This window comes from Podarcis raffonei, chromosome 15 (genome assembly GCF_027172205.1).
Source record: "Podarcis raffonei isolate rPodRaf1 chromosome 15, rPodRaf1.pri, whole genome shotgun sequence".
NCBI lineage: Eukaryota > Metazoa > Chordata > Lepidosauria > Squamata > Lacertidae > Podarcis > Podarcis raffonei.
The window spans coordinates 10,228,072-10,254,326 of record NC_070616.1 but is presented as its reverse complement, the minus strand read 5'-3'; the positions used below and the strand labels follow the sequence as shown (position 1 = coordinate 10,254,326).

Sequence of the window (26,255 nt, the reverse complement as noted above, 5' to 3'; positions counted from 1 at the left end):
ATAGAATTAAAAGACGGCAATGATCTATGAAAGGAGTGGGGAGAGGAACTGGGCCAGGTGGTTCAGTGAAAGCCTTAAAATTGTTGCATTTTCTTAATGATGTTAATTGCAGAGAGAGAGAGAGAGAGAGAGAGAGAGAGAGAGATATGCTTCAGTGTGCTTAGGTGCACCTCATGGAACAATACAATGAAACTGACTATTGTGCTTTTTTAGATCTTTGGCTCAGGCAGGCACCATGAGTCAGTGGAATGCATTTGCAAGGGAATTGCACTGCGATTTTGTAGAAAAAGGCCTCATCTGTTGGCCAAAGGCTTTTCCCAAGCCAAACTGCTGTAGGGCAATTCAGGAAAATTGACGAAGGGGCGCAAGGGCTCTGGGATGCTGCCAGAGCCCTCACACTGCCTTCTCACAGCTGGGTAAGCTCATGACTGCAGCTTTGCACAGGTATGGGGAGGGGGAATAAGTAAATGGAAAATGAGTTTGCTCTGCTCTCCATTTATTTATCCCACCCCAACCCACCCCCATGCAAAGCTGCAATTGGGTAAGTAAAATAAGCATAAGATGCAAACTACCTGTGTGTATGTGATTTTTTTCTGTTTGTATTGGTGGGCGGGAGGTTGTGCCCTCTGGCTGCACCCACTTTTGTTTTGACCACACCACTATTGGCATGCATCCCACATTGGATTCTGTCAACGTCCTACCCATGCCTTGTGGTGAATGTTGGGTAGGGCCACCCCTCAGTGGTTGAACACATAACTTGCATGCAGAAGGTCCCAGGCTGAATCTCTAGCATCTCCAGACAGAATTGGGAAAGACTTCAGGGCGAGACCCTGGAGCTCGATAGAGCCAAGGGTTTGACCAGAAAAGGGCAATCTTAATGATCAAGGGGATGGAGCAACTGCCCTCTGAGGAAAGGTTACAACATTAGGGTCATCTGAATTTACAGAAAGTACTAAGAGGAGTAAGAGGAGACATGATAGGAGTTTATAAAATTATGCTCTCTCAGAACCCTAGAACTCATGGACCATGAAATAAAGTTGGAAGTTGGAAGACTCAAACCAGATAACAAATTACTTCTTCACACAGTTGAGCTGTGGAATCTGCTCCCACAAGAGTCGGGGGTGGTCCTCAACTTTGATGGTTTTGAAAGAGGATTAGACCAATTCATGGAGGCCCATGCTATCTGTGCCTCTGTTCTACCTCCACTGTTGAAGGCTGAATTCCAGTGCTGGAAACCACAGACGGGGAAAGTGCTGTTGCACTCAAGTCATTCTTGCTTATCCCAGAGGCATTTTATTAGCCACTGTGAGAAATGGCCTGATCCTGCAGGCTCTTCTTACAGTCTCATGGCTCAATATTAAGGCAGCTTCCTTTGTTCCTGTTGTTTAACTGCTACAACTAATGCAATTGACAATGAGATCACGTTTCTCCTCCAGTTCCTTCCCATTGCATCCTCTCTTTTTTCTGTAATGCAGTATTATAATACAGTATAATAATAACCCTCATTATAAAAATCCATTCTGAGACAGCTCTCTACCCCTTACGCTTTCAAATAATCTGTTCTTCCCACACAAATCTGTTCATCTTGTCGTCTAACATTTTGTGAATGTCCATTATATCCCTTATTCATTGCTGTTGTCAGATGCCTTTGTCTTTTTCCTAGGCTTATCGCCACCTCCTTTACCAAGTACCCAACATCAGTGGTCCAGCACTGATTTTTATGCAGTTGGATCACTGACTGATTAACAGCAGCAATCATGTGAACTGCATAATTCATAAACTGCCTCCATGTCTCTTTTGCTTTCTTCTGAGTTGAAATTGCATGATGTGCAATTAGAAAATGTGTGTGGGGTCCTTTGCTGATGTTATCCTCCCTTTGTCACAGTTATTCCACTCGTACCCTCCTGCTGTATCAGGGATCCCTCCAATGATTCCTCCAACTGGTCCTTTTGGCTCACTACAAGGGGCGTTTCAACCCAAGGTAAATTGTAAACATGTTTTGTGTGTGTTGTGTAGACTCTTTCCTATTATGGACATGTGTCTTGTAGCTTTGTGGTTTCTTGCAGTTCCAGGTGAGGAGCAGTGCTTTTATTTGCCTTGGGCCTGCATGGGGAACCTGCAACCCTCTAGATCAGCCTTTCTCAACCTGTGGGTCCCCAGATGTTGTTGAACTACAACTCCCATCACTCCTAGCTAGCAAGGCCAGAGCTCAGGGATGATGGGAGTTATAGTCCAACAACATCTGGGGACCCACAGGTTGAGAACCGCTGCTCTAGATGCTGCAGGACTTCAACTCTCATCATCCTTCACTGTTGGCTATGCAGGCTGAGGCTGCTGGGAGCTGTAGTCCAGCTGTAGCCTGGAGGTCCAAATGTTCCCCATCTTTGGTTTTGGAGATGGCTCTGCTGGGAGAGATGAATGAGTCTACAGGAAGGCATTTCCTCCCTAGGTCAATGTGGGGCACAAAATCCCAGAGTTTCCTTTGAGCTTGATTGGGACTCAAACTCTCTTGGGGATGATGGGCAAATCAGTTGAAAAGAGCTCTGCATGAACCTTCATCATGTGTTCCCTTGATTCACTCTCATTTACTGAGGCGGCAGGGGAGGCAGAGGCGGGGTGGAGAGGTATGTTGATACTTGCTTTCCGGTAGGCTTCCAGGTGCTGGTTCTTGCTTTTAAAGCCCTATATCAGAGGTGTGGTGTAGTACCTCGGGTCCTTACTGGACTGTGGTCACCATAATCCCTAGCCATTAGCTATGTTGGCTGGGGATGATGGGACTTGGTTTCCAAGAACATCTGGATAATCGCAGGTTCCCCACCGATTGGCAAAGTCTCAACAAAACATACCTTGGAAAGTCTACACTTCTTGGTGATGCTGGCCCAGTTAGAAAAACTATTGGGCTGTTTTGCCATTACATTTTCAATGTGATTGCTGATTGACTAGCTAGCTTTGCACAGAAGAACCAAAATCTGGTAGAGTGGGGGCATACTTTGGGCTGAAGCAGTGGCCTAGAATTAGCAGTAAACAAAATTAGGCAGTAAAACTTCCCTGGGGGCATTTTAGGAGCCCTGAAAAAGCATCTTTTCATCTGAAAATGTTCACTTATGAACATGTGATGCAATCTTCCATTCTTTCATTTTATATCTTCCCTTTCTTCTATCATGGAACTCAAGGTATTCAGGGATGTTCTAAACTGTTTGTTTCTGCTCTTTTATACCAGGTATTGTATTTCTCAGCCCAGGGGTAGACTGACGTCAGTCTTATGCATTCTGCTTAAAGAACTGCAATCCTCATTGTTCACCAGTGTATTTTAAATTTAATCTTTTGAGGCTAGATGTTGAGCTGTGTTTGTCCAATCTGAAAACTATCCCCGCTCCACCACTCAAGCTTCTTAAATATGCAGATTGTGGTTCATTAGTAAAGGTCCTCATATGTATGATAATTAGGCTATTAAGAATCCATTTGAGCTTAACCATTTACTAGTATTTGGTTGCGTGTATGGCTGTTGTTTTTTAAATGTTGTGTGGGGTTCTTCGCAAGTCAGGTTTTAACATTCTCATGACTACATTATAAAGCTCTATTCTGGAAAGACGGTTTTGGTGATTCTTACTTTGTGAATGGAGACATCTGCCTCTACTGATGTCAAAATCAACAGTTTGGGATTGATGGATTATGTGTTCCATCTGTTTCAAACCCTTATCCACATTCTCAGTCAGATTGCCAAGACCTTCAGCCATTTTCTGGGAGAGGACAGTTGGCATCTTGTTGGCCACTGTGATAACAGGATGGCAGGCTAAATGGGCCTTTGGTCTGATCCAGCAGGGCTCATGGTCTTATGTTCCCCTTTCATTGGCTCTCTATATGCCCCAACGTTCTGCTATTTCCCAACACTTGAAGTTATTTCAGTACCCACAACTATAGGCAGCTGTCTAGATATGAACTGCTTCCCCTTCTCTCTGACCCCCTTTATTGGTGCAAGCCCAAATTGTTCACTGTTCAGCTCCTGTCCCTCACACTGTCCCTCTCTTGCTTGGATTTTTATCCCAGCAATATTCCATTTGACTCCCCTTTCCCAACCCCCACCTCCAGCTTGGCATTCCCTCCCTTCTCACCTGCTTCTCACCTGTACTATCAGTGAGCCTGTATTTTTTATTATGCTCCTTGCTTCTGTGTGAATGGAAGGCCACCAGCTCTGGTTGGAATCCACTTCCCATCCTGCTGGATGGCTATAGGGTTGTCATATGTCCGGGAAATTTGTATGGGATACCCTGAACACTGCATCCGCAAGCAGTGTCAGAGCAGAATTTGGCGAAATGTCCGGGAAAATCCATGCGTATGGCAGCCTATGTTGGCTGTTTCATTTTTGCCAATTTTCCTCAGAAATAGCTAAGAAATTTTCAATTTCTTTGCGATTTTGCAAAAGAAAGCTCCACAACTTTGGCCAAAAAACCCTAGCATGGGCGGTACTGTGGTAGGTAATGCTGGAAGTTGTGGTCCAGGAGATGCTGTCAGAAGCTACACTCAGAGTGCTTCCAGGGGACTCCTAGTGCTTCAAGGGTATATTTACTTTCGGACCTGGAAAATAAATAAGCAAGGCACAGTGTGAATAGTGCTGAGGTGTGTGTTTGTTGAAGTGGGTACACTGCAACATGCATTTGCACCTCAACAGAGGGAGGAGGCTTGTCTCCAACAACAACTGTGAGCCCTTTGCAGAAGGAACACCTGAGAATTGAAAACCTGTGAACACAACATAGTTTGTTTGTTGGGTTAGAAAAGAAGAAACTGATAGAAGACATGTGTGAATCTTATTAGCTTGCTTTGTGCAACAGTGAGAGAGTGATGGGTTTTTCGCCAGTTAAGGCTGTTCAATGGCATCTTGTAACACACAAAAAGAACAGATTTGAATACTCACAAATATAACAGGAAAACATGGTGAAACTTAGAGAGCCAAGATCTCATTTTCTAAAGCTAAACAGATCTATGACTCATTTAACCTAAGACCGTCTTTAACCTAGGGCAGAAATTATGACTCTGTGTGCACCAAGGCAAGGCACTCTGGAAATGACATTTCTGAGTACATGAAACTGTAGTCCAAAGGTTTGGAACCTTGACCCTCCAGATTTTTCAGGACTCCAACTCCCATCATTCCTGATCATTGTCCATACTGGCAGAGGCTGATGGGAGTTGTAGTCCCTATATCTGGAGGGCACCAGGTTTCCATCTCTGCTGTAACTAAATGAATAGTTGGATAAATACTCTTCAGTTCCTTTCTTTTTTTATGGAGATCCTCACTTACTGCCTAACTAATTCTTTTGAGGTCTTCTAAAAGTTTAAAAGTTTGCACATAAATTTACACTGCCGTTGTTTCTGTGTATGTGACATTTGTAGACTTCGAATCCTATTGATGTTGCAGCGAGACCTGGAGCTGTTCCACACACCCTACTGCAGAAAGATCCCAGGGTAAGTTCTAAAATGTTACAGCCTCTTCAAACCAAGGGCCATTCAACCATTGAATGATGAATGAAGCTGAGGTGGTTATCCTAACTCCACCTTTTATTGCTATTTGTAAGGTAAAGGAACCCCTGACCATTAGGTCCAGTCATGGCCGATTCTGGGGTTGCGGCGCTCATCTCGCTTTATTGGCCGAGGGAGCCGGCGTTTGTCCGCAGACAGCTTCCGGGTCATGTGGCCAGCATGACTAAGCCGCTTCTGGTGAATCAGAGCAGCGCACGGAAACGCCGTTTACCTTCCCGCCAGAGCGGTACCTATTTATCTACTTGCACTTTGACGTGCTTTTGAACTGCTAGGTTGGCAGGAGCAGGGACCAAGCAACGGGAGCTCACCCCATCACAGGGATTCAAACCGCTGGCCTTCTGATCCTAGGCTCTGTGGGTTAACCCACAGCGCCACCCGCGTCCCTTATTGCTATTTGATCTGAGCTTAAATTGAGAAAGTGTGGAATTTGGAAAACATAAAGCACAGGGTCTAACTTTCATGGTCCTTAAGTGGACGGGCTGTGAGTGGGAGTGCACAGGGTGTGACAGATAACCTGAGGGTGCCAGAGAGCATAAGACTATAGTATCAGGACCACAGATAGTTCCAAGCAGACAGGGTGTTGTGATTACATCTAGAGCTCAGCCGAGGTGTTTCATTGCTCTTGGACCAGTCTTCACCTCCAAGACTCCACCCACATCCAGAATAGCAGAAAGGCTTAAAGGTGTAGACTTCTGACCTAGAGGCTCTTACATCTCAGCCTTCTGCATTTCTTTCAAAGGTTTTGCAGGCTTTGAAAAGCATAATGCTCTTGGGAGACTGTTTCTTATGGGTTTCTGCCTCCAGGGGTTTCTGCTTTAGGGAGAGGGTCAAGGTTGACACACTTCAGCTCAGGTTCAGTGTTGAGGCCTGGGTTTAGGTTCAGCACTTCCACAGATGACACTTTTTGTCCTCCAGATGTCTTCAAGTCAGGGTCAGGATGATGATGTTAGCCATCCTCGATGTGGAGCACCTGACCATGTATGATCTTGGGAAGACTCATTGACACCTCTAATTAAATGACGTTTCAGGTAGCAGGGTTAGAAAAGGCCTCTTCTTGTGACCCAAGAGGAGCCCTCCCATTCAGCATGGGTTTGAATGGATTTGAGGGGGTGGGAAGGGAGTCAAAAAGTATTTTTGTATGAATCCTTTTTATCCACATTTGTTCCAGTGTGAAAATCTGCACCACAGAGCAACCAGTCTATACCAGTCTGTATCATTTGACTTGCTTTTTTTATAATTGGGTGACTCGGAACTGGTTTTAAAAGAGGAGGGGTATGTGCAGTCCAGCATTAACCACAGTGGAGTCCTCCAGGTGTTGCTGAGTGAAGTCTTCTATAATGTCAAAGATGTTGGAAGTTGAGGTCCAACAAAACTGTGGTTCACTCAAACTCCTATCAGACCCCTCATAATGTTCAGGAATGATGGAAGTTATGGTCCAACAAAACGGGGGAGGGGGGTTTGCTCCTCCTGTTGTAATAGTTACTGAATTTTTTTCTGTTAGCAATTGTGTGTGGAAAAGTAAGCCTCTTCCAAAATACTGCCCTCCTCTATATCTTCAAAAGGTCCATCAAAAGGTCACTTAAAAAAATGCATTGTTTCCTATTTTACAGTGCTAAATTGAGTGAATTAGCAGGCAAACTCCAGGTCAGAATGCCTCTTGGGGGCCATGTTTGGTAGGTTGTCAACACTTGGAAGCATAAATCCTGCAGAGCAGAGCGGGGGAATCTGTGTCCTTCCAGATTTTGTTGGCGCAGAGATGGAAAGGAGTGAACGTGGGAGTAATTTACCCTTAAGATCAGGTATGGGGGACCTGCAGCCCTCCAGATGTTGCAGAACTACAACTCCCATCAACCCCAATGACCAGGGATGATGGGAGCGGCAATTCTGCAACATCAGGAGAGTAAAAAACCTCCCCACACCTTGTCAAGATGAAGCAACATGCCTGCTAAGACTTTGAAAGAGACTACAAGTGAAATGAAAATGCTAATATTTTAATTTCCACTCTCCCAAGTGAAACAGTACAGATTAGATGAGCAACTGTTTGAGTGGCAAGGTTTCCTTTATTGACTATGCCTCTTTCTTTCTCTTTGCAGTTGACAGATCCCTTCAGACCTATGCTGAGGGTAAGAAGTCCACTAAGTCTTGGTTGACCTCTGTCTGTCTGTCTTTCCCATCATTCCTGACCACTGGTCCTGCTAGCTTGGGGTGATGGGAGTTGTAGTCGAAAACCCTGCCCTAGGTGCTGGGGAGTGACTGTTCATATCTTGCTTCTTGGCTTCCAAGAGGCATCCCGTTGGCCACTGTGAAAAGCAATATGTAGGGCTAGATAGGCTTTTGGTCAAATCTGGTAGGACTCGTATTATGTCCAGCTTATAACAGCCTCATAAGGACAGAGGTTGCATGTGGAAGATGAGAGTGAAACTTGGAATAAGGAGAGCTGCTTGGTTATTAGGCCATTTTGAAGGTTGTATATCCAGTTGGAAAGAACTGATGACATACATACATACAAATATGCATACGTAATTTTATCTGTAAGCCACCTTTCCATTGTTAAAACCATGCTCAAGGTGGCTTACAACATGAAAAAATGCATAGTTACAATGTAACAAATGTAGTCATAAATAAAACATCCAAAAATACACAATCAAATTGAACCATTTCCACATAAAGCACAATAAGATCTAAAGATTAAATATACAAAAAAATAATATCAATATCAGCAACAGCCCCCTTCGAACAATACCCCAACCCAAGGGTCTGTTCAGCAGCCTCAGCTTTTGTAGATGGAGTCAGTCAGGAACCTGCCCTCCCAGGTGGGAAAAGGCCTGCAAGGCAGGGAGCAGGTCTTCCAGGACTCATAGCTAAGATTAGGAGAACTTGAGCTTGCCTTTCTCAAGGGTACACTGAGTAGAATTGCAATGTCAGGATATGGAACATGAATGTATCACCTTTCTGGAAAAGGCAGAAATGTGCAGATGCACCCCATTCACAAAATTCACATTTTTGCCAAGTCCTTATAAAAGTGTGCTTATTGCATCCCCACAACAAAATGTTTAACTACTGAAGACTTGGATTTTAGTGTATTTTTGGTCTCTGTGGCAGCCGCCCAGAGTGGCTGGGGAAACCCAGCCAGATGGGTGGGGTACAAATAAATTATTATTATTATTATTATTATTATTATTATTATTATTATTATTATTATTATTGGAGCGTGATGTGTGCATTCAAACATTTGCCACATTGATACAGTAAAGTCGTCTCACTGGGACTTTGACTTGAGTGTATGTGGAACGCCATTTAGGATAGGGTTCCCTCTTATAAAGCAAACATGAGATGAATGCAGCCATAGAAGCACCAATCATATGCAGCATTCGGACCCATGGGAAAGTGAATTTACTGTGTCATGTAGGGGCATAATATAATTAACCTCACTAAGTAGCCAGATTCCACTTTCCCACTTACCAATAAATCAGTAAGAGCTTTACAACAGGGATCTACTGTAGACCAGTGGCACTTCAGATGTGGTTGAACTTTGATCCTCATTGTCATTGACCATTGCTAGCTGGACCTAATGAGAGCTGGAATCCCACAACAGCTGGAGGCTACAGATTTCTTATTCCTGGTTTGCAGAGTACCACTCTATGCTCACTTCTAATGTCTGAATTGTCTCCTTCACCAGCTCAGTCTGTTTCATTATTTTCTTAGTGCATGGCTTTGAAAGTGCTTGACAACTGAAGCAAAGCAGGTCATGGTCTGGCCAGGGCTTGGATTGGATGACAACCATGAGAGTGAGATGAGAGATTTTACAACCATGAGAGATTTTACAACCACGAGATTTTTACCATTTTAAGATTCATAATGGAAGAAAGGCATGGCATTTAATGTAAAAAGTAATGGCTGTTAAATGAGAAGAGGCTCAGATCTTACTGTTATGGCTAAGTGGTGTCATTTTCATAGCCTCTTGTGTTTTTGCTTCTTTTACAGAAACCAGGAAAATGGTGCGCTATGCATGTCCATATTGCTTGGCAAATATACCATCATCAACAGAAAGTGAAGGTGAGTCCCTTTGGGCAAGTGAAACCTTCCTAAGGGAATACAAAGGAGCATGTTTAGGGGGAGGGGCCAAAGCTACACAGCCAGAGCATGTGCTTTGTATAGTAAGGTGCAATGTCCAGTCCTTGGCATCTTAGTTTAGAAAGATCACATAGCAGATGATGGAGAAGACCCTTTGCTTCCCAACAGCCACTGCTAGTTAGAGCAGAGCTAGGTAGTCTGACCTAGTCTAAGGTAGCTCTTTATGTTCCCCTGTATTTTGCTCATTATTGATTTATTTATAAAAAATATTTGTATGCTACTATTAAAAAAAATTAATCAAAGCAGTTTACCTCAAACATACATACAATAAAAGCCATGTAAAAAATTAAAATCAAAGATCAACTCTTACCCATAGATATTTTCTTAATTCCACGCATAAACTTGGTGGCATAGAAAAGTTTTCAGCAGATGTTTCAAAACTAAAACCAAAGCTATGTGCTTAATCTCTGTTGGCAGAGCATTCCACTGGGCTGGGCCAATGTCTTGTTCATGATTGTGGTTTGTTTCCTGTTCGTTTTTCCTATTACAGAAACAGATGCAATCAGATCCCCATAAACTGGATTTTGGCCTGAAACCTGAATTTCTGAGTCGGCCACCAGGTCCTAGTCTCTTTGGGGCCATCCACCATCCCCATGACTTAGCTCGGCCCTCCACTCTCTTCTCTGCAGCCAGTGAGTATGCATATCACTGATCCATTATTGAAGAACATAGTACAAGCCTGCTGGATCAGGCCAAAGACCCACCTAGTTCTGCATCTTGTGGTGGCCAAGCCAATGCCTGTGAGGAAACTCACAAGCAGGACCCAGTCACAAGAGCCCTCTGCCCTCATGCAGTTTCCATCAACTGGTATTCAAAAGCATTGCTGCCTCTAACAGTGGAGGCAGAACATAGCCATCATGGCTAGTAGCCTTTGTTAGTCTTGTCCTCCACGAATTTGTCTAATCCTATTCTAAAGCCATCCAAGTTGGTAGTTGTCACTGCCTCCTTCGGGAGCAAACTCCATGTGTGCTGTGTGACTAAATAAAAGGTGGAAAAAAGGAATGTGGCCAGTCTTCTCAGAGCAATTCTGAAGGAAAGCCGAAAACATGCATAGGAATAATCTGTCTTGACTACGAGTCCCTGGGGATGCCTGAAGCTGTCTTAGTCAGGAAGGGTCAGGCTGGAATTTCAGGACCCTGGATAGCTCCAAACAGGCAAATCTTTCCAATGATTCACTGCTCCCCTCCACTTCCAATTGGAATCAAGTGTGGGTGAGAGTGGGCCCACACCCTTAGTCACACCTGTTCTGCAGAGCCTCACCACCCTCTATGTGTGGGGAGCTGAATGTCTGCCGCAAGGAGCCTTCCAAACTTGTGCAGACTCCCCATGCAATTTCAGAACTGTGCATAACCATGGCTTTAAAGCTGGTTGTCCCAGGATCTACAATGTGCAATGCGAGTGTAGCATCCCTGGCAGAGGGCAGTCCGGCCTCTGCTTAAATGCTTCCAGCAAAGGAGTCTCTCAAAAGCCTCCTGTAGAGAGTCATGCTGGAAGTGTCCTAATGATACATCTGCATGAGATCAGGTGACAAGACCAACACAGCATCTAGGTGAACCAAATTTGGAATGCAATCCCAGTTTTGCCAGAAACACCTGTGTACGACGTCCAGTGACTATAAACACGTTTGTCAGCCATTTTTCATCAAACTGTTTACTGGGCTACAAGGGAAGGTCTCGATATACAGTATACCCCTCAGTTCTAGAAGACAGGACCTGCTTTCAGCATTGTGATATGTTGGCACTGTGTATCTTCTCTGAACCTGCTATTCAAGTGTTGTTTTATTTTTGCTTTTGAATTTGTCCTGATAGGTGCTGCCCACCCAGCCGCACCCCCTTTTGGCCCTCACCCCCATCACAGCAACTTCCTCAACCCTGCTGCTCATTTAGGTAAGTAGGCATTACCAACTTGTAATAAGCTGCCAAGCAACTGTGGCAATGGGCCCATCACCCTTGAGAGCATTTTTTACATGATTTAGTGCAGAAGGAGCCAACACAATGTCCTCCAGATGTTGCTGTACATTAGCTATGCTGACTGGGACCGAAGGGAGCCAGAGTGCACCAGGATGCCACAACATGGGCTCCCTCTAAGACCCCATCTAAACCATACAGTGGTACCTCGGATTACAGACGCTTCAGGTTACAGACGCTTCAGTTACAGACTCCGCTAATCCAGAAATAGTACCTTGGATTAAGAACTTTGCTTCAGGATGAGAACAGAAATTGCACGGCGGTGGAGCGGCGGTGGCAGGAGGCCCCATTAGCTAAAGTAGTGCTTCAGGTTAAGAACAGTTTCAGGTTAAGAACGGACCTCCAGAACGAATTAAGTTATTAACCTGAAGTACCACTGTATATTTTAAGCAGTATCATACCACTTTAAACAGGCATGCCTTCCCCCCAAAGAACCCCGGGAACTGTAGTTTAAGGGTGCTGAGAGTCATTAGGAGACCCCTATTCCCTTCACAGAGCTACAACTCCCAAAGTGGTTTATCATTCTGACACTCCCCCCGCCCCATTTAAATGCCAACAGTGAAGGAGATTGCACCATCTCCAGAGGCCATCAGTTCTCATCAAATAGCTCTTATAATTAGGAAATTTGTCTGAGTGTCCAGCTATTTCCCTGCAATCCTAGTCCTGGAAATTCTGCTTCATCTTTTGCATTTCAGCCCTGCAGATACACTTCATGGGGGCTGGGGCATCTCGTGACATTCACATATTCAGGAGTGCTATTATATTTATATTATTTTCACGTCGTTCTTCAATTCACAGTCATTTGGGCAGCACCTTAAAGAAGGGAGTGAAACAAAATACACTTTTTAAAAAAGAGCCAAAAGAGGAAAAAATACCCAGCAGGGGAAAAGAGGCAGGTGTGAGGATTATATATATCTTAAAGGCCAAAGGTTGCGTGCAGCTGCTGTAGGATTACAATTGCCCTCTTTGGGAAAGAAAAAAATTATGAGTTTTGCCGGTAGAATCAATAGGAGAACCTTTGCCTGGTTTAAAAGATCCCTGGAATTCCCCCCTTCCTCCCCCTGTTCTGCAATAAGGGCTGAAAGAGATTTTGGGGAGCATATATGTGGAGGCGGAGAGGGAAGAAGGTTCTCTTGTGCAAGAGTAAATCCTTGTGCTACTGGAATGAGTGCACTGGAAACTGCCCAGGGTTTATTCCTGACTGCAGCTTATTGTTATGTGTGAATGAGGCCTTGCTATTTAGTGAGAGTGCACACACACATTCCACTTTTGACATTTCAAAATCTGCTGTTCCTCCTGGGAAACAAGCAGAGTGGAACTCAAGGGATATAAGCATTATGAGACAATATTGGGTAGAGCTGGGGAGAGGCCACTTCTTTCTTATATTGGGGGTTATGAGGCAGGACACTGGGGTGAAAATAGGGTTTCCACCCTAAAGGAATCACCTACCCAAATTATCCATGGGTGACCCTGGGAAGAATGCTGTATCCACCTAAATTTTACTTGGAATAGACCCATTGGCCTATATTAGCCATGTCCATCAATGCCAATAGGTCTATTCTTGAGTCGAGCTAGCATTGGATAGATCAGGCTTCCTCAACCTTGGCCTTCCAGATGTTTTTGGCCTACAACTCCCATGATCCCTAGCTAGCAGGACCAGTGGTCAGGGATGATGGGAATTGTAGTCTCAAAACATCTGGAGGGCCGAGGTTGAGGAAGCCTGGGATAGATAATTGTGTTTTCTTTGTAACACACATCTAGCCACAAATGCTCCATCATAGGTAACGCCCTTCCCATTAGTCTCTTTCCATTTGGTTTCAGAGACATTTAATCGGCCCACGACGTTCACCAGCCTTGCAGCCGTGAGCGGCAATGCCTTCGGGGGACTCGGGAACCCTGCCGTTAGTGAGTAAATTCTCCCAGCTGTGGCTGTGTTTGGTTTGCATTATCATCAAGGATGCTAAACCATGGCTAATTGGTGTCCCCCCAAAAAGAGAGGACTGCCTCTGTTTCTCTAAACCTTTGGGCCTCCTGAAACCCTCTTCCATGGCCTAGTTCTCACAGGTATGGAGAACCTGAGTCTAGGGCAGGTATGAGGATCTTAATGGCCCTGCAGGCAGCGCTGGACTCTCAGCATCCTTGACCACCCTCTTGACCATGCTGGGTGAGCTGGTAGGAGTTGGGAGTCCAAGAAGTTATAGAGTTATAGACACAGGTTCCTCACTCCTGCAGCACTTCAGTCTATATGTGGAGGGCTCAACATGCTCCTCTACACATACACAAGAAGTCTGCTGCACATAGGAAACCAGCATGTTGTCATTTCACTTGATATACTAGCCCTCTGTATGCAAGGAGCATTCATTGACGTGATGCCTTGCCTGCAGTCTGAAGTAGTGAAACTCCAAGTCGTATTGCTTATATAATAATAATAATAACTGAAACTGGATATACACATGAGAGTCATAAAATGTAAAATAACTCACCATGTGCATTGGGGGAGCCAGCACACTATGAAATCCCTTCATCAATAGTGTTGGCAAGCAGTGGTCCCCAATTCACATGGTAAGTTGTACTAAATGTTAACAGGGGTAGGCTGGGTTTATTTATTTAAAGAAAACTCACCATAAAGAGAATTTTCAGAAGAGACATTACCCAAGGTAGGCTCTTTTCAGACATTGAAATGCACAGTTGAGTCCAACCAAGGCCTACTCAGAGTAGACTCACAGCCCCAAGTAAAGTGTGTTGAAGTAGCCCAGGAAAACAACTGAGGCCAAGCTGTTCTGATCTAGGATATACACCTCACTCAGTTTTGCATGCCAACCCTAGGATACCAAAGGGTGATTTTTTTTCAAAGAAGGGGCAATCCCATTCTGGAGAAGAATTTGTGGACTTTGGATGCTCTTGCATTATTTCTGGTGAGCTGCTATATCTTGTTTTCAGGCCTGATCCAGTCAAATTTCACCTACATCCCCGGTCCCCAAACTATAAAGGTTCAAGTAATATAGCATATATAGCACTCCTGCTTTTATGAATGTTTTGTAAATTGTGGAAAGTTCTGGTACATTCACAAGCTACTAAAGTAAAAAGTGGTCATATTTAAAAGGGCTTTTATACAATGGGATTTGCTTGCAAATCATGCTAACCAACATAGAAATCCACAACTTTTGAAAAATAGGCTTTCATGTTTCTGAAAATTATGAGATGGAGACTGGAGGGTTGTTTCCAGTGTAGGCCATTGACAGGGCTAGAATTTGTTCTACTCCCTTGAGTTGGAAAACAAATTCTAGCAAGCGGTTGACTACATTGGTCTTGGATACAGTGTGGGCAAAAGAAACAGCTGGCTGAGAGAACCCAAAATCATGGAACAGGTGTTAAATTGGCTCATCTTTGACTCTGAAGAGACTCTGGATTTGGGTTTATACAAGGCCCCATCTGCACTATACATTTCAAGCAGTATCAGACCACTTGAATCAACCATAGTCCCCCCCCCAAAAAAAAACCATGGGAACTTTAGTCTGTTAAGCATGCTGAGAGTTGTTAGGAGACTCCTATTCCCCCCACAGAGCTGTATTTCCCAGAGTTCCCTAGGAAAAGGGATTGATTCTCAACCATTCTAGAAATTGTAGCTCTATGAAGGGAATAGAGGTTTCCTAACAACTATCAGCACCCGTAATAGACTACAATTCTCAGTTTTCCTTGGGGGAAACCATGGTTGGTCCAATCTTGTTCCTAGTTTTCCACTGTCATCTCCTCCTTCTTCTTGTTTTTGTCCTGATGGGCCTCTGCCTTGTATTACTGTGTTTGTGTCCTTTTTTCTGCCACTGCAGAGGTTTTTGTGATGAATGACCATTATGCTTGCTTATTTCTTAATGTATCTATTCCTTTGGTTTCCTCTAGTTGTGTCAGCTGCTCACTGTGAACAGAAAAGCCACAGTATAAGTGTTTGAAAACAAAGCGGAGTTCTAGCCAATGTTAATCCAACTCAGAGTAGACCCATTGAAAATATTGGGTATTGCGAACTTGGATCTACTCTGAATGAAGTTTAGTTGACTTGGCTGTATCCACTGCAAGTCATGCAAAGAGCAGAACCATTGAAATTAACGACTAACCTAGCTCCATTCATTTCAGTGGAGCAGAAGTTAGTTGAGATAGCTCAGATGGTAGAGCATGAGACTCTTAAACTCAGGGCCATGGGTTCAAGCCCCATGTTGGGTGAAAGATCCCTGCACTGCAGGAGGTTGGACTACATGATCCTTATGGTCCCTTCCGACTCTACAATTCTGAATACACCCCAAATATTCCAACTGTACCAAATTATCGGAGGCCATATTTGGTTTCCAGTGTTTGTGTCACTAGTAAGTAAGGATGTCAGAGAATTCCAAGAAAAGCAAAAAATGCTGGTATTCACTTGTCCAGTCCCAGTGGAATCAATGGACATGACTAGCTTCAAGTCCATTAAGTCCTGTGGGTCTGAGTAGAACTTGATTAGGTACAACCCAATATGAAATCTGAAGACTGAAATGACCCAACCAGCCAAAATGATGGAGTATCATTTCAAATACTGGGCAAATAAGGCATCCAGAATGGATATAGGGACAATACCCATCTTACCTCCTTTCGGGTTAGGGTATTCCAAAGCTGATGTGCCACCCTCAAAAAGGCAGTCTCTTTCACAGATGCATAATGCACAAATAAGATTGAATGGCAAGTTGCCTTCCAAATGTGAGGATTACCCAATGCTAATGCTTATCTGTTAATCTCCTTTCCTTTTTCCAGCTCCCCAATATATGTATTCATTTTAAACTCTGAGTGCTGTAAAAATAAAAAAAAGGTTGGGTTTGATTGGTAAGTACCATCGACTGAGCATATTGCTTCTTCTTTTTTTCTTTCCCCCCTTCACCATTTCAGCGCCCAACACTATGTTCGGCCACAAGGATTGCCCCAGTATGCAGAGCTTTAGCAACCCACATGAGCCCTGGAACCGCCTGCACCGAACTCCTCCTTCGTTCCCGACCCCTCCGCCCTGGCTCAAGCCAGGTGAGCTGGAACGCAGTTCGTCTGCTGCAGCTCATGAGCGAGATAGAGATGTAGATAAAGGAGACTCTTCTCTTAGTAAAGATGACAAAGACAGGTATGAAAGAACACTTTTCTGAGCATCGTTGAGCGCAACGCCGGGGCAAGGAGCCGAGAGGCTTGTCATTCCTACTTATGCAACTACCAGGTCTTCCCAGAAGTTCCTTAATCATCGGCCACGCTGACTGGCTGCAGAGCCCTCTTCAGACATAGAATGGAACTGCAGCCATAGTATTGGTCCCCTTGATTGGCTGGTTCTGCAAGAAAACTCCGGATCAGTGGAGGCTGGTCCAAGAGGGCAAACAGGGCACTGTCCCAACAAGCTCAGTCTGTTCTGAGCCAGCTCCAACCTGCCTGCCCATCTACTTATAACCAGCCCAGGTGGTGATACTGCCATTCTCTCATGATCACCTCTCGCATGGGCATGTTTGATAGGGATGCAGGAGAGGGCCTTCTCAGCGGCTGCTGCTAGGCTTACTAGAGGTAGCTCCTGCTTGTTGTAGGTGAAGACTGTTCCTTCAAGCTTTAGGGAACCAACTGCTTTTTTTAATTATACTATCCGCTTTTTAATAGATTTGTTTTGGCATTGTTTTAATTCCATTATAGTTTAATTACTTTTATTTATTATCTCCTGGGGTGGTGGAAAGAGGTAGGAGATGATAGGTGATAGATAGATGATAGATAGATATGGACCACAACTCATTTGTAGAGCATCTGCTTTGCATGCAGAAGGTCCCACGTTCAGTCTGGAGAGCTTTTTGCAGTCACTGTGTAGACAATTCTGGGCTAAATGGACCCACCATATGACTCAGTTGAAAGGCAGCTTTCTATGTTCACAGCTAGTGTCCCACTGAAAACTAGTTACTGGGAGACATGTCAGATGGTTGACACCTGCCAGTTGAACTTGTGAGAAAGTTATGCGGGGGGTCAAATTTGACCAGGGGGTCCGGCGCGCTTCCTCCGCGCAGCTCTGCTCTTACCCCTTGGAACCTTTGACTCCAGCAGAGTAAACACAGCAGAAGCAGAAGCCGGAACGTTCTGTCGTGTGGTGGCAATAACTCAGGCTGTCACGCAGCTCTCCTTATCTTAAAGTCTTTATTGCTGTACAGATCAACACATCGTAAATCTTCCCGGTGAGACGCAGCTCATGTTGCTCCTTTCTCCTTGGAGCATAACACGCAGACTGAAAGCACACGGAGAAATTCCACGCCCCTTCCGTGTTCTCTGCCCGCCCTCAGAATGTGAGGCGTCATCACTCAGAACTCTTAACCCTGTAAGTTCTGAGCCCCCTCAACACCCCCTCTCGAATCACGTTCTGAGGGGACTTCTGAGTGTTCAACACCTTCCCCATTGCCTTCCGCCCCTTCCTGGCATCGTTGTCAGGCACCTGTTGAACCCCACAAACCTCAGGTTCGCACTGTGCGAAACCAACCCACGCATTTGTGACCTGAAACCTCTCAGGTGGAATTCCCTTTGTTGCCCTTGAAGACCGCCTGGGCACAAACTGGGGTTCTCCTCCTGACCCACTGGGGCCAGCATGTGCGTCTTCCTCATCAGAAGACTCCCCCTCGGACTTGACACGTCTGTGAGCTTTCTCCATTATGCGCACAGGAGATGAGGGCTCACTCTTGGACACTCTCTTAACAACCTGTGGAGACGCCCTACTCTGTTCAGGGACCTGGTCTCCACCAGCAGGTTCAGGCTCTGGCTCTCTTTCCTCCTCAGAGTCAGACAGACAATCTGAGTGAACGTCAGAGCGCACTTTGCGCCTAGCCCAGCCATCCTGCTCAAAGAACTCAGCCTGTTTACTGACCAGAAGCTTGGTCTGATCACCTTCTGGGTATGCGAATCTCCACCCCTTGGTCGCGGGTTCATACCCACAGAAGATCATTTCCTGGTACCTTGGACCACCTTCTTGCTGCAACCACTTTGGTACAGGCACCATGGCCCTGCAACCAAAAGTGCGAAAGAAATGCACAAGCGGCTTCTGCCGATGAAGCAGGAAATACGGGGTGTCACCTACCTCTGCATTGTAGCACCTGTTCATCGTGAAATTGGCCGTTTTTACCGCCTCCCCCCAAAAACTGTGAGGCAAACCAGAGTCATCCAGTAGGATTTCGGATGCTCGGACCAGAGCTTTACTCCTCAGCTCTGCCACGCCATTCTTCTGAGGAGAAGTCACCTTGTGACGTATCCCCCTCTGGCGAAAGAAACCCTTTAGAGCAGACCCAGTGACCTCAGAACCACGGTCAAACTGGAAACCTTGCACCTTGGTGGAGAACCTCTGTTCCACCTCTGCAACCCAATCTTTGATCAGTTGCGCTGCTTCCTCCTTAGCTTTCAGCGTGAAAGCCCATGCGTTCCTGCTAAAATCATCTGTCAGCACCATCAGCCACTTGGCCTTGCCCAGACTTGGCTGTGGCATACCTACAAGGTCTGCATGCATAAGCTCAAAAGGCCTAGTGGTGACCCTCTCCACCCTGGGATCAGTAAACCCCTTGTTTCTGGCTTTCCTGCAAGCCTTGCACTTCAAAGGTTTACCACATTCTTTTACCTTGCAACCTTTGGTGCACTCTGATAACATCTGGACGTCCTCACAGGACCCATGTGACATCCTCTTGTGCCACACGCAAGCACACGACACATGAGTGTGGTCAGTGGCTTTCCCCTCACCCTCGAGAGGTGATTCCAGAACAAAGAGGTTGTTCTGATTTCTCTCAACACTTACGAGTTGCTCTCCACCTCTGGAAATTGTACAAACATCTTTTTCAAAACTCACAGAATATCCCTCCTGTAAAAGAGAAGGTACAGACAGCAAGCAATGCTTTATCTCAGGGAGAACATAAACCTTCAATTCAGCCTGTAAAAAAGAGACAAACAAGTTAGCAACATGGGTTACATGGCCCTGTGCACCTGTAGCAAAACTAACAGTTTTCTCAGTTGAAACAGCCTTGCAGTTCCACATTTGTCCATCAGGTGGCGCTGTTACCAAATGGGCATTCGCAGCTGAGTCAACAACCCAACGTAGGACCCTCCCCCCACTGGAGTTGTCCTTCTTTGTTGCCTTAGCAACTGACTTGACCTTGGAGCTCTCGCTGCAGGTGGTGTTGTCCAAAACCGCCATCGAAGCAGACAGTTGAAAAACGCTCTCCTCCCTTTCCGGCCGACCCTGGGACTTTCCACGCTGGCCTCTTCTCCCGGGCTGGTTCCCATGGGAAACGACCTTGGGCGCATCCTGCCTTGGCTCTCTCGCTCTCTGTGGGCAGTTGCGTCGCAGGTGTTCAGCCGAGGCACAAACAAAACATCGCCTAGTGCCTTTGGTCTTCTCTGCCCTCCCAACCTCTCCAGCAGCTCTCCTTGAGGCTTTTCTGCCGTTGGGAAAATGGCTTTTGGCTTCTGCTGTGGTTTCTCTGCAAACCCCTTTCAGCTCCTGCCAAACAGCCTGGGCACTCTCAAGACTCTTGGACTGGCCTTTCTGGCCTGCACCCCCAAACTTGGGTGCAAAGCCTCCAGAGGAACAGCTTGCCTCTGCTTTCCTCTTCCCAGCTTCCAGCAGCTTTCCAGCACACGGCTGCCTGTCTCTCTGGCGTGTCAAAGCATCGCAGCAGCTTTTGGACACGGCTCCAGCCCACTTTGGGCTTCTAGGGCGTCCCACAGCCCCTGTGCAGCTCTTGGCCCCCTCTGGGCCTCTCTCAGGCTGGCGTCTAGCCCCCTCTGGTGTGGCTCCCACTCTCTTCAGTGCCTGCCAACCTCTCCAGGGCTCCATCCCGTCTGCCTCTTCAAAAGGGACTGCACGCGATTCATGGCTGTCTGCCATCTCTCCCCGGGGGCCCAGCTTACTTACAGGTACCTCCCGGTCCGGCAGATCCTTCCCAGCGAGCTCCCTTCGGCTGGCTCCAGCTACTCCTTAGCTGGCCTTCTCATCGGCTGGCCTCCGGCTGCCGCCTCCTCACACGCACGAACGTTGCTTATCTTTATTGCTGGTCTCCCATAACCTATGCGGGGGGTCAAATTTGACCAGGGGGTCCGGCGCGCTTCCTCCGCGCAGCTCTGCTCTTACCCCTTGGAACCTTTGACTCCAGCAGAGTAAACACAGCAGAAGCAGAAGCCGGAACGTTCTGTCGTGTGGTGGCAATAACTCAGGCTGTCACGCAGCTCTCCTTATCTTAAAGTCTTTATTGCTGTACAGATCAACACATCGTAAATCTTCCCGGTGAGACGCAGCTCATGTTGCTCCTTTCTCCTTGGAGCATAACACGCAGACTGAAAGCACACGGAGAAATTCCACGCCCCTTCCGTGTTCTCTGCCCGCCCTCAGAATGTGAGGCGTCATCACTCAGAACTCTTAACCCTGTAAGTTCTGAGCCCCCTCAACAAAAGTATCTGGCTGGATACTTTTGGAAACAGGATCCTGGACTAGATAGAAATTTTATCTTACACAGTAGGACTCTTCTTATAGAAAATATTGTTGTCGTCCCGGGACACAACAAAGTGTGTGTTGCCATCCTAACTCACTGTAACTCATTTGGACTTCTGAGTTGTCAACTCTACTGAAATTAAAGAGACTTCAGTGTATGGTAGGTGTGATGACAATTGATTCTTCAGATGTTGCTGAACTACAGCTCCCATCAGCCCTAGCAAGCATGGCCGATGGCCATGATGATGGGAGTTGTAGTTCAGCAGTACCTGGAGGGCCAAAGGTTCTCCACACCTGGTGTATGCTATTGAGAAATGAGTTGCAAGCTTTGGGTATAGACCTCTACTTTCTGTAGTGTCCTGCAACAGATAACTGTTGTGCTTTCCTTCATCTAGGGAGAGTATAGAGAAAAGACACTCCAGCCATCCTTCTCCTGCACCTGTCCATTCTGTGAGCTCCCTTGGACATGGCCGTAGCTCAGCTGAGCAGATAAGGAGCCACCTGAACCCAGAGATACGGGAAAAAGAGAAACCCAAAGAGCGCGAGAGGGATCAGTCCGAACCTCGGAAAGATGTTAACGTTGATGAGCACAAGGCAAAGGACAACTATATTTCAGAAAAAGAAGGTCTAACCCATGAGAACAGACCACTGGAAGAGTCTAAGCAATCTTCTCGGGTACCTTCACCCTATACCAGGCCTGCTGTTGTGGAGAACACCAGACCTAACAGCACCTCTAGCCGAGATACCGAGAAAAAGAGTGAGCCTGCGTATGAGAGTCTGAAGAAATCCAGCGAAGTTAAAGTGAAGGAGGAAAGGAAGGAGGATCATGACATCCCACCTGAAGCTCCACAGACACACAGGCCGTCTGAACCACCACCACCACCACCAATGCCCACCTCCAATGTTCATCCAGGCCCTTTGGTGTCAATGCCCATGTCTGTGGGTGTCACCGGCATCCATCCTATGAACAATATCAGCGGTCTAGACAGGACTCGCATGATGACACCTTTTATGGGGATCAGCCCAATTCCAGGCAGCGAACGATTCCCTTACCCTTCCTTCCATTGGGACCCAATGAGGGATCCGTTGAGAGATCCCTACCGAGACTTGGATATCCACCGGAGAGACCCTTTGGGCAGAGAGTTTCTCCTGAGGAATGACCCATTGCACCGTCTTTCTGCACCGAGGTTATATGATGCAGAGAGGTCGTTCAGGGACAGAGAGCCACATGACTACAGTCACCATCACCACCCACTTTCGGTCGACCCTCGCCGTGAGCATGAAAGGGGGGCCCACCTAGACGAGAGGGAGAGGTTGCACATGCTCAGAGAGGACTATGAGCACGTACGGCTTCACTCTGTTCACCCTGCAGCTCTGGACGGCCATTTGCCTCACCCTAGCTTAATCACCCCAGGACTTCCAAGCATGCACTATCCCAGGGTCAGCCCCTCCTCAGGACTTCAGAATGGGATCCTCAATAAAAGCCCCCCGACGGCGGCTCTAAGTGCCCCTCCCCCTCTCATTTCGACTCTGGGACCTAGACCTAGCTCCCCACGCAGGACTACCCCTTTGTCGTCAGAAATGCGGGACAGACCACCCTCACACACACTCAAGGACATAGAAGCACGATAAGGCAAACAGAATCAGACCAGGAGAGGACATTTTGTTAAATGGAATGTCAGTGCAGATCTTCTTACTCAACAAATTTAGACTTTGGTTATGACCCAACTGTATAAAAATGTATAGACTCAATTGTGCAAATATATTTGTTGGTTTTTTTAAAAAAATAATAATGACGATGATATTATGTTGGGTTGTATATTATATGTTTTCAGAAACTTTAGACAAAAAATTTGATGCGTTTTCTTTATGCCCCCCTAATTCTTTTCTATTGTTTTGAACCGCCACCCCACCCCCCCAGCAGGAGTAAGATGCTGCAAGTCAGTATCTTGGCTCTAAAAAAAGCAAAGTGCTCCCTCTTTTTTCTCCCCCTCCACCCATGCTAAAATGATGAAAACTGTAGATCTTTCTTTTCCCTGCAAGATGTTTCCTCCTCCCCCCGCCCCCCCCCCATATTACTTCATGGGTTAATGGGTCATTTATGCAAAATGGGTAAGATGAAAGCTTTACTTTGTAAATATGTAAATAGAAAGAAAACTAAGTAACATAATACATTAATACTTCTTAAACTGTGCTCTTTGCAGACTTTTAATGGCGTGCAAGGCCACTGCTGAGTTGCCTGCAGCATTTCTCTTGTTATATGACAGCTAAATCCCTTCAGCTATGCAATGAATTCTAGGGCTTTTCACAAAAGCCTCTTTTAAACTCAAAGGAGCCTTGTCAACAAACTCAACCACCCACTTAGAAGTCATACTTTCCCTGAACATACTTTTCTCACCTGCTTGCCACCTTTTTTGATGAAAAAAGTAAGCCATCCAAACTTCAGCAAACAGAACTTTAGTATCAGCTGCTGCTGCTGCTGCTGCTGCTTATTACCACTTTTGTCTTGTGCTTTTCAGTTGCAAAGTGTTGTACAGTATTTGATCATGTCCGTCCAACTTGTTGTAGCCCTACCGGGGTTACTAGGATTCACATTTTGCAAATCAGGAATTTAAGTCTGAGGCAAGGACTTGCTCAAAGCAACTTAATGAATCCTTAGCCAGGCCAGGCCTGAACTCGTGTCTCCAAGAGCCAAAACCAAATTTCTGTCCATGGTTTTACGTTTTCTCTCTCTTGCTAAAGCCCCGTATCTTACCAGGGAAAATGATGGTGCCTGCTTGTGTAAGGGTGCTACATCATGGCTCAGCTATATGTGCAGTGATCCCTTAATTGAGGCCAATGGGCAACTCCTCCAGTCCCTGATGTCACCTTCAAATTTCTGGTCCAACTATAGGGTTGCCAGAACTCTGGGGCTAACATAACTCCATTCAGCAAATGAGGCATTTGACTTCATAGAGTGGTGCTGAGCAGTCACTACCTGTATATCCCACTGGCTGGTTTCTAATCACCTCCTGCTCTTCCCTGCCTGCCACTGCCTCTCCCAGATGGATGAAGCCATTTCCCAAAGGTGCTACATTGCCAAGCAACTCATCAGTTGCTGGAAAAAGGGAGGGGTGTACTTCTTAACCACCACCAGTTGAATTTGAAGGAGCATTGAGATGGAGGGAATAGGAAAGAGATGTCTCAGATGCCCCAAGATATTGGGCCTTGTCCTGGTGACTCCATCCATTTTCTGAAATTAGCCACACCTAGACTATAGTGATGACAAAGCACACCCACATTGGACCTTGCTCCCCAAAATGTGATGGTTTTAACCAGTGCTATTTTTCTAGAAAAAGAGGTGCCGTGACTCACCATGAACACCTCCCTCATTCTCTTAGAATGGCAATGGCACCCACTTGAGCGGTGCTGGAACTGAGTTCCTGTGAGCCCCCCCCCCCCCAAGCCCTGGTTTTAACAGTGTCCCAGGAACAGGCTGTAAAGAAAATAAACAGTGGAACTAATGTGTTCTTGTTTCCTTTTGTTATATATTGTTACTTCTGGAAGCTCGTGGGCTTAATCTGCAGAGTGGCAGGACATAAATAGGCACCACAGTAACATTGATCCAATTTATTTCTAAATGCAGGGTTTATGAACCTGGCACTTCTAGGGATATGCACAGTATAATTTTTAACGCAGCTCTTCTTGGAATTGTCTGGTTATTCTGGATTTCATTGGTGTTGTGGGGACTGAGCAGTGGGGCAGCCATTCATGCCTCTTGTTTTGGGTTGGATGCATATTTCCTCTCTTCCCATTTCCCCTGGTCAGCAGAAATCTGCTTCATTAAACAAGACATTTAGGCTGCAATGGTATATATGCTTACCTGGGAGTCCACCCCATTGAATTCAATGGGACTCACTTCTGAGTAGGCCTGTATGGATTGCACTGGCTTTTCAGAAACAATTGCACTGTATGTTGATACTTCTTTCTTGCACAATCAATTATTGGATTAGTTTATTCATTTCATTTTTTTATTTTTTTGGTTGTAATTTCTGCTATTAGCTCAGCATGTTCTAACCACAGTGGCAATGGATTCACAAGATAAAAGATAAATATATATTAATTTTAAAGAATGGAAATTGTTTTAGCCTTTTTGAAAACCTCTGTTTTCATAAGTTTTATTTTTTACGTTGTGTTTCGAAATAATTTGGAGAGAATATGACTTTATCAGGAAGCTTACAATATCTTGTCTACTACTGGACTGTAAAAAAAATATATATGTATGGAATAAAAAAAATAGTTCCATTGGTCTTCTAGTGTATTAAAGTGGTATCTCAAGTTGTTTTCCTGTTTGACAAAAAAGAAAAAGAGAAGTCTAATTACAGACAGCTGTTTCTAATGATCAGAATTCTATTTTAGTAGTCAACTAAAAAAGTTTTAGTTGTAAACTTCAGATTTTGTGAACTCCAGATGTTGTGCAGTGTTTTATAAAGAACAAGACAAAACGGACAAAAAAAAAGACGTAAGAAAATCCTGGGGCGGGGGGGATGTACACTGGCACTGTAGTGATAGCTTTCAGTATTGTAAAGAAATTGTTATATACAAATCTTTTTGCTGTTTCTCCTGTATGTAATAAAGTCCTTTCTAGATCCTATGTGAAAAGGAAACAAAAAATACAAAAAACCCTGAAGCGACATTCAATCCACAGCATGTTCCCTCATGAGCGAAGACTTGTGTAATGTAAATCTGTGCCATGTTATTAAAAAATGTGAACTAAACTGGTAGGCGCTTCTTTGTTTGGAGTGACCCTCAAGAGGAGGCCTAGGAAGGTTGGTGGGAGCCCATAGGATCTACTGACTCCACCCGTTCCCAGCTGTGGCTCCGCCCACTCCCAGTAGGCAGCTCCTGCCAGAACGTGACCATCAACAGAACCGAAGTCTTCCACTCCTGCTAGAGTGGTGTATTCAGACATGGGGAATAGTTGTTTGCTAGCATTCCTTTCACTCTGCAGTACCTGTTGTGTTGTGGAACAGGCTTCTTGACTACTATATTGGCATATCATGCTTCAATGTCTTTCTTCTTCTTTTTAAAAAAATGCTTTAGTGATTTCAAAAACAAAACCACACAAATCAATCAACAGAGGGGGAAAA

At 45.4% G+C, this 26,255-nt stretch overlaps 1 protein-coding gene across 10 annotated transcripts in view; it reads left to right on the top strand.

Moving 5' to 3' along the window:
- AUTS2 (activator of transcription and developmental regulator AUTS2) overlaps nucleotides 1–25,883 on the top strand; it is a 689,545-nt gene extending 663,662 nt beyond the window's left edge. For 6 of the 10 annotated variants that reach the window (XM_053367368.1, XM_053367370.1, XM_053367366.1 and 3 more), the window contains 9 exons: nucleotides 1,886–1,981; nucleotides 5,389–5,460; nucleotides 7,629–7,658; nucleotides 9,520–9,591; nucleotides 10,160–10,301; nucleotides 11,463–11,555; nucleotides 13,458–13,541; nucleotides 16,545–16,767; nucleotides 21,522–25,883. In XM_053367368.1, coding sequence (XP_053223343.1) covers nucleotides 1,886–1,981; nucleotides 5,389–5,460; nucleotides 7,629–7,658; nucleotides 9,520–9,591; nucleotides 10,160–10,301; nucleotides 11,463–11,555; nucleotides 13,458–13,541; nucleotides 16,545–16,767; nucleotides 21,522–22,758 — 2,049 coding nt within the window. In that variant the 3' untranslated portion in view covers nucleotides 22,759–25,883. The remainder of the gene's footprint in view (nucleotides 1–1,885; nucleotides 1,982–5,388; nucleotides 5,461–7,628; nucleotides 7,659–9,519; nucleotides 9,592–10,159; nucleotides 10,302–11,462; nucleotides 11,556–13,457; nucleotides 13,542–16,544; nucleotides 16,768–21,521) is intronic. The other 4 variants (XM_053367367.1, XM_053367365.1, XM_053367372.1 and 1 more) reach the window with 3 other exon arrangements.
- The last annotated feature ends 372 nt before the right edge of the window (nucleotides 25,884–26,255 follow it).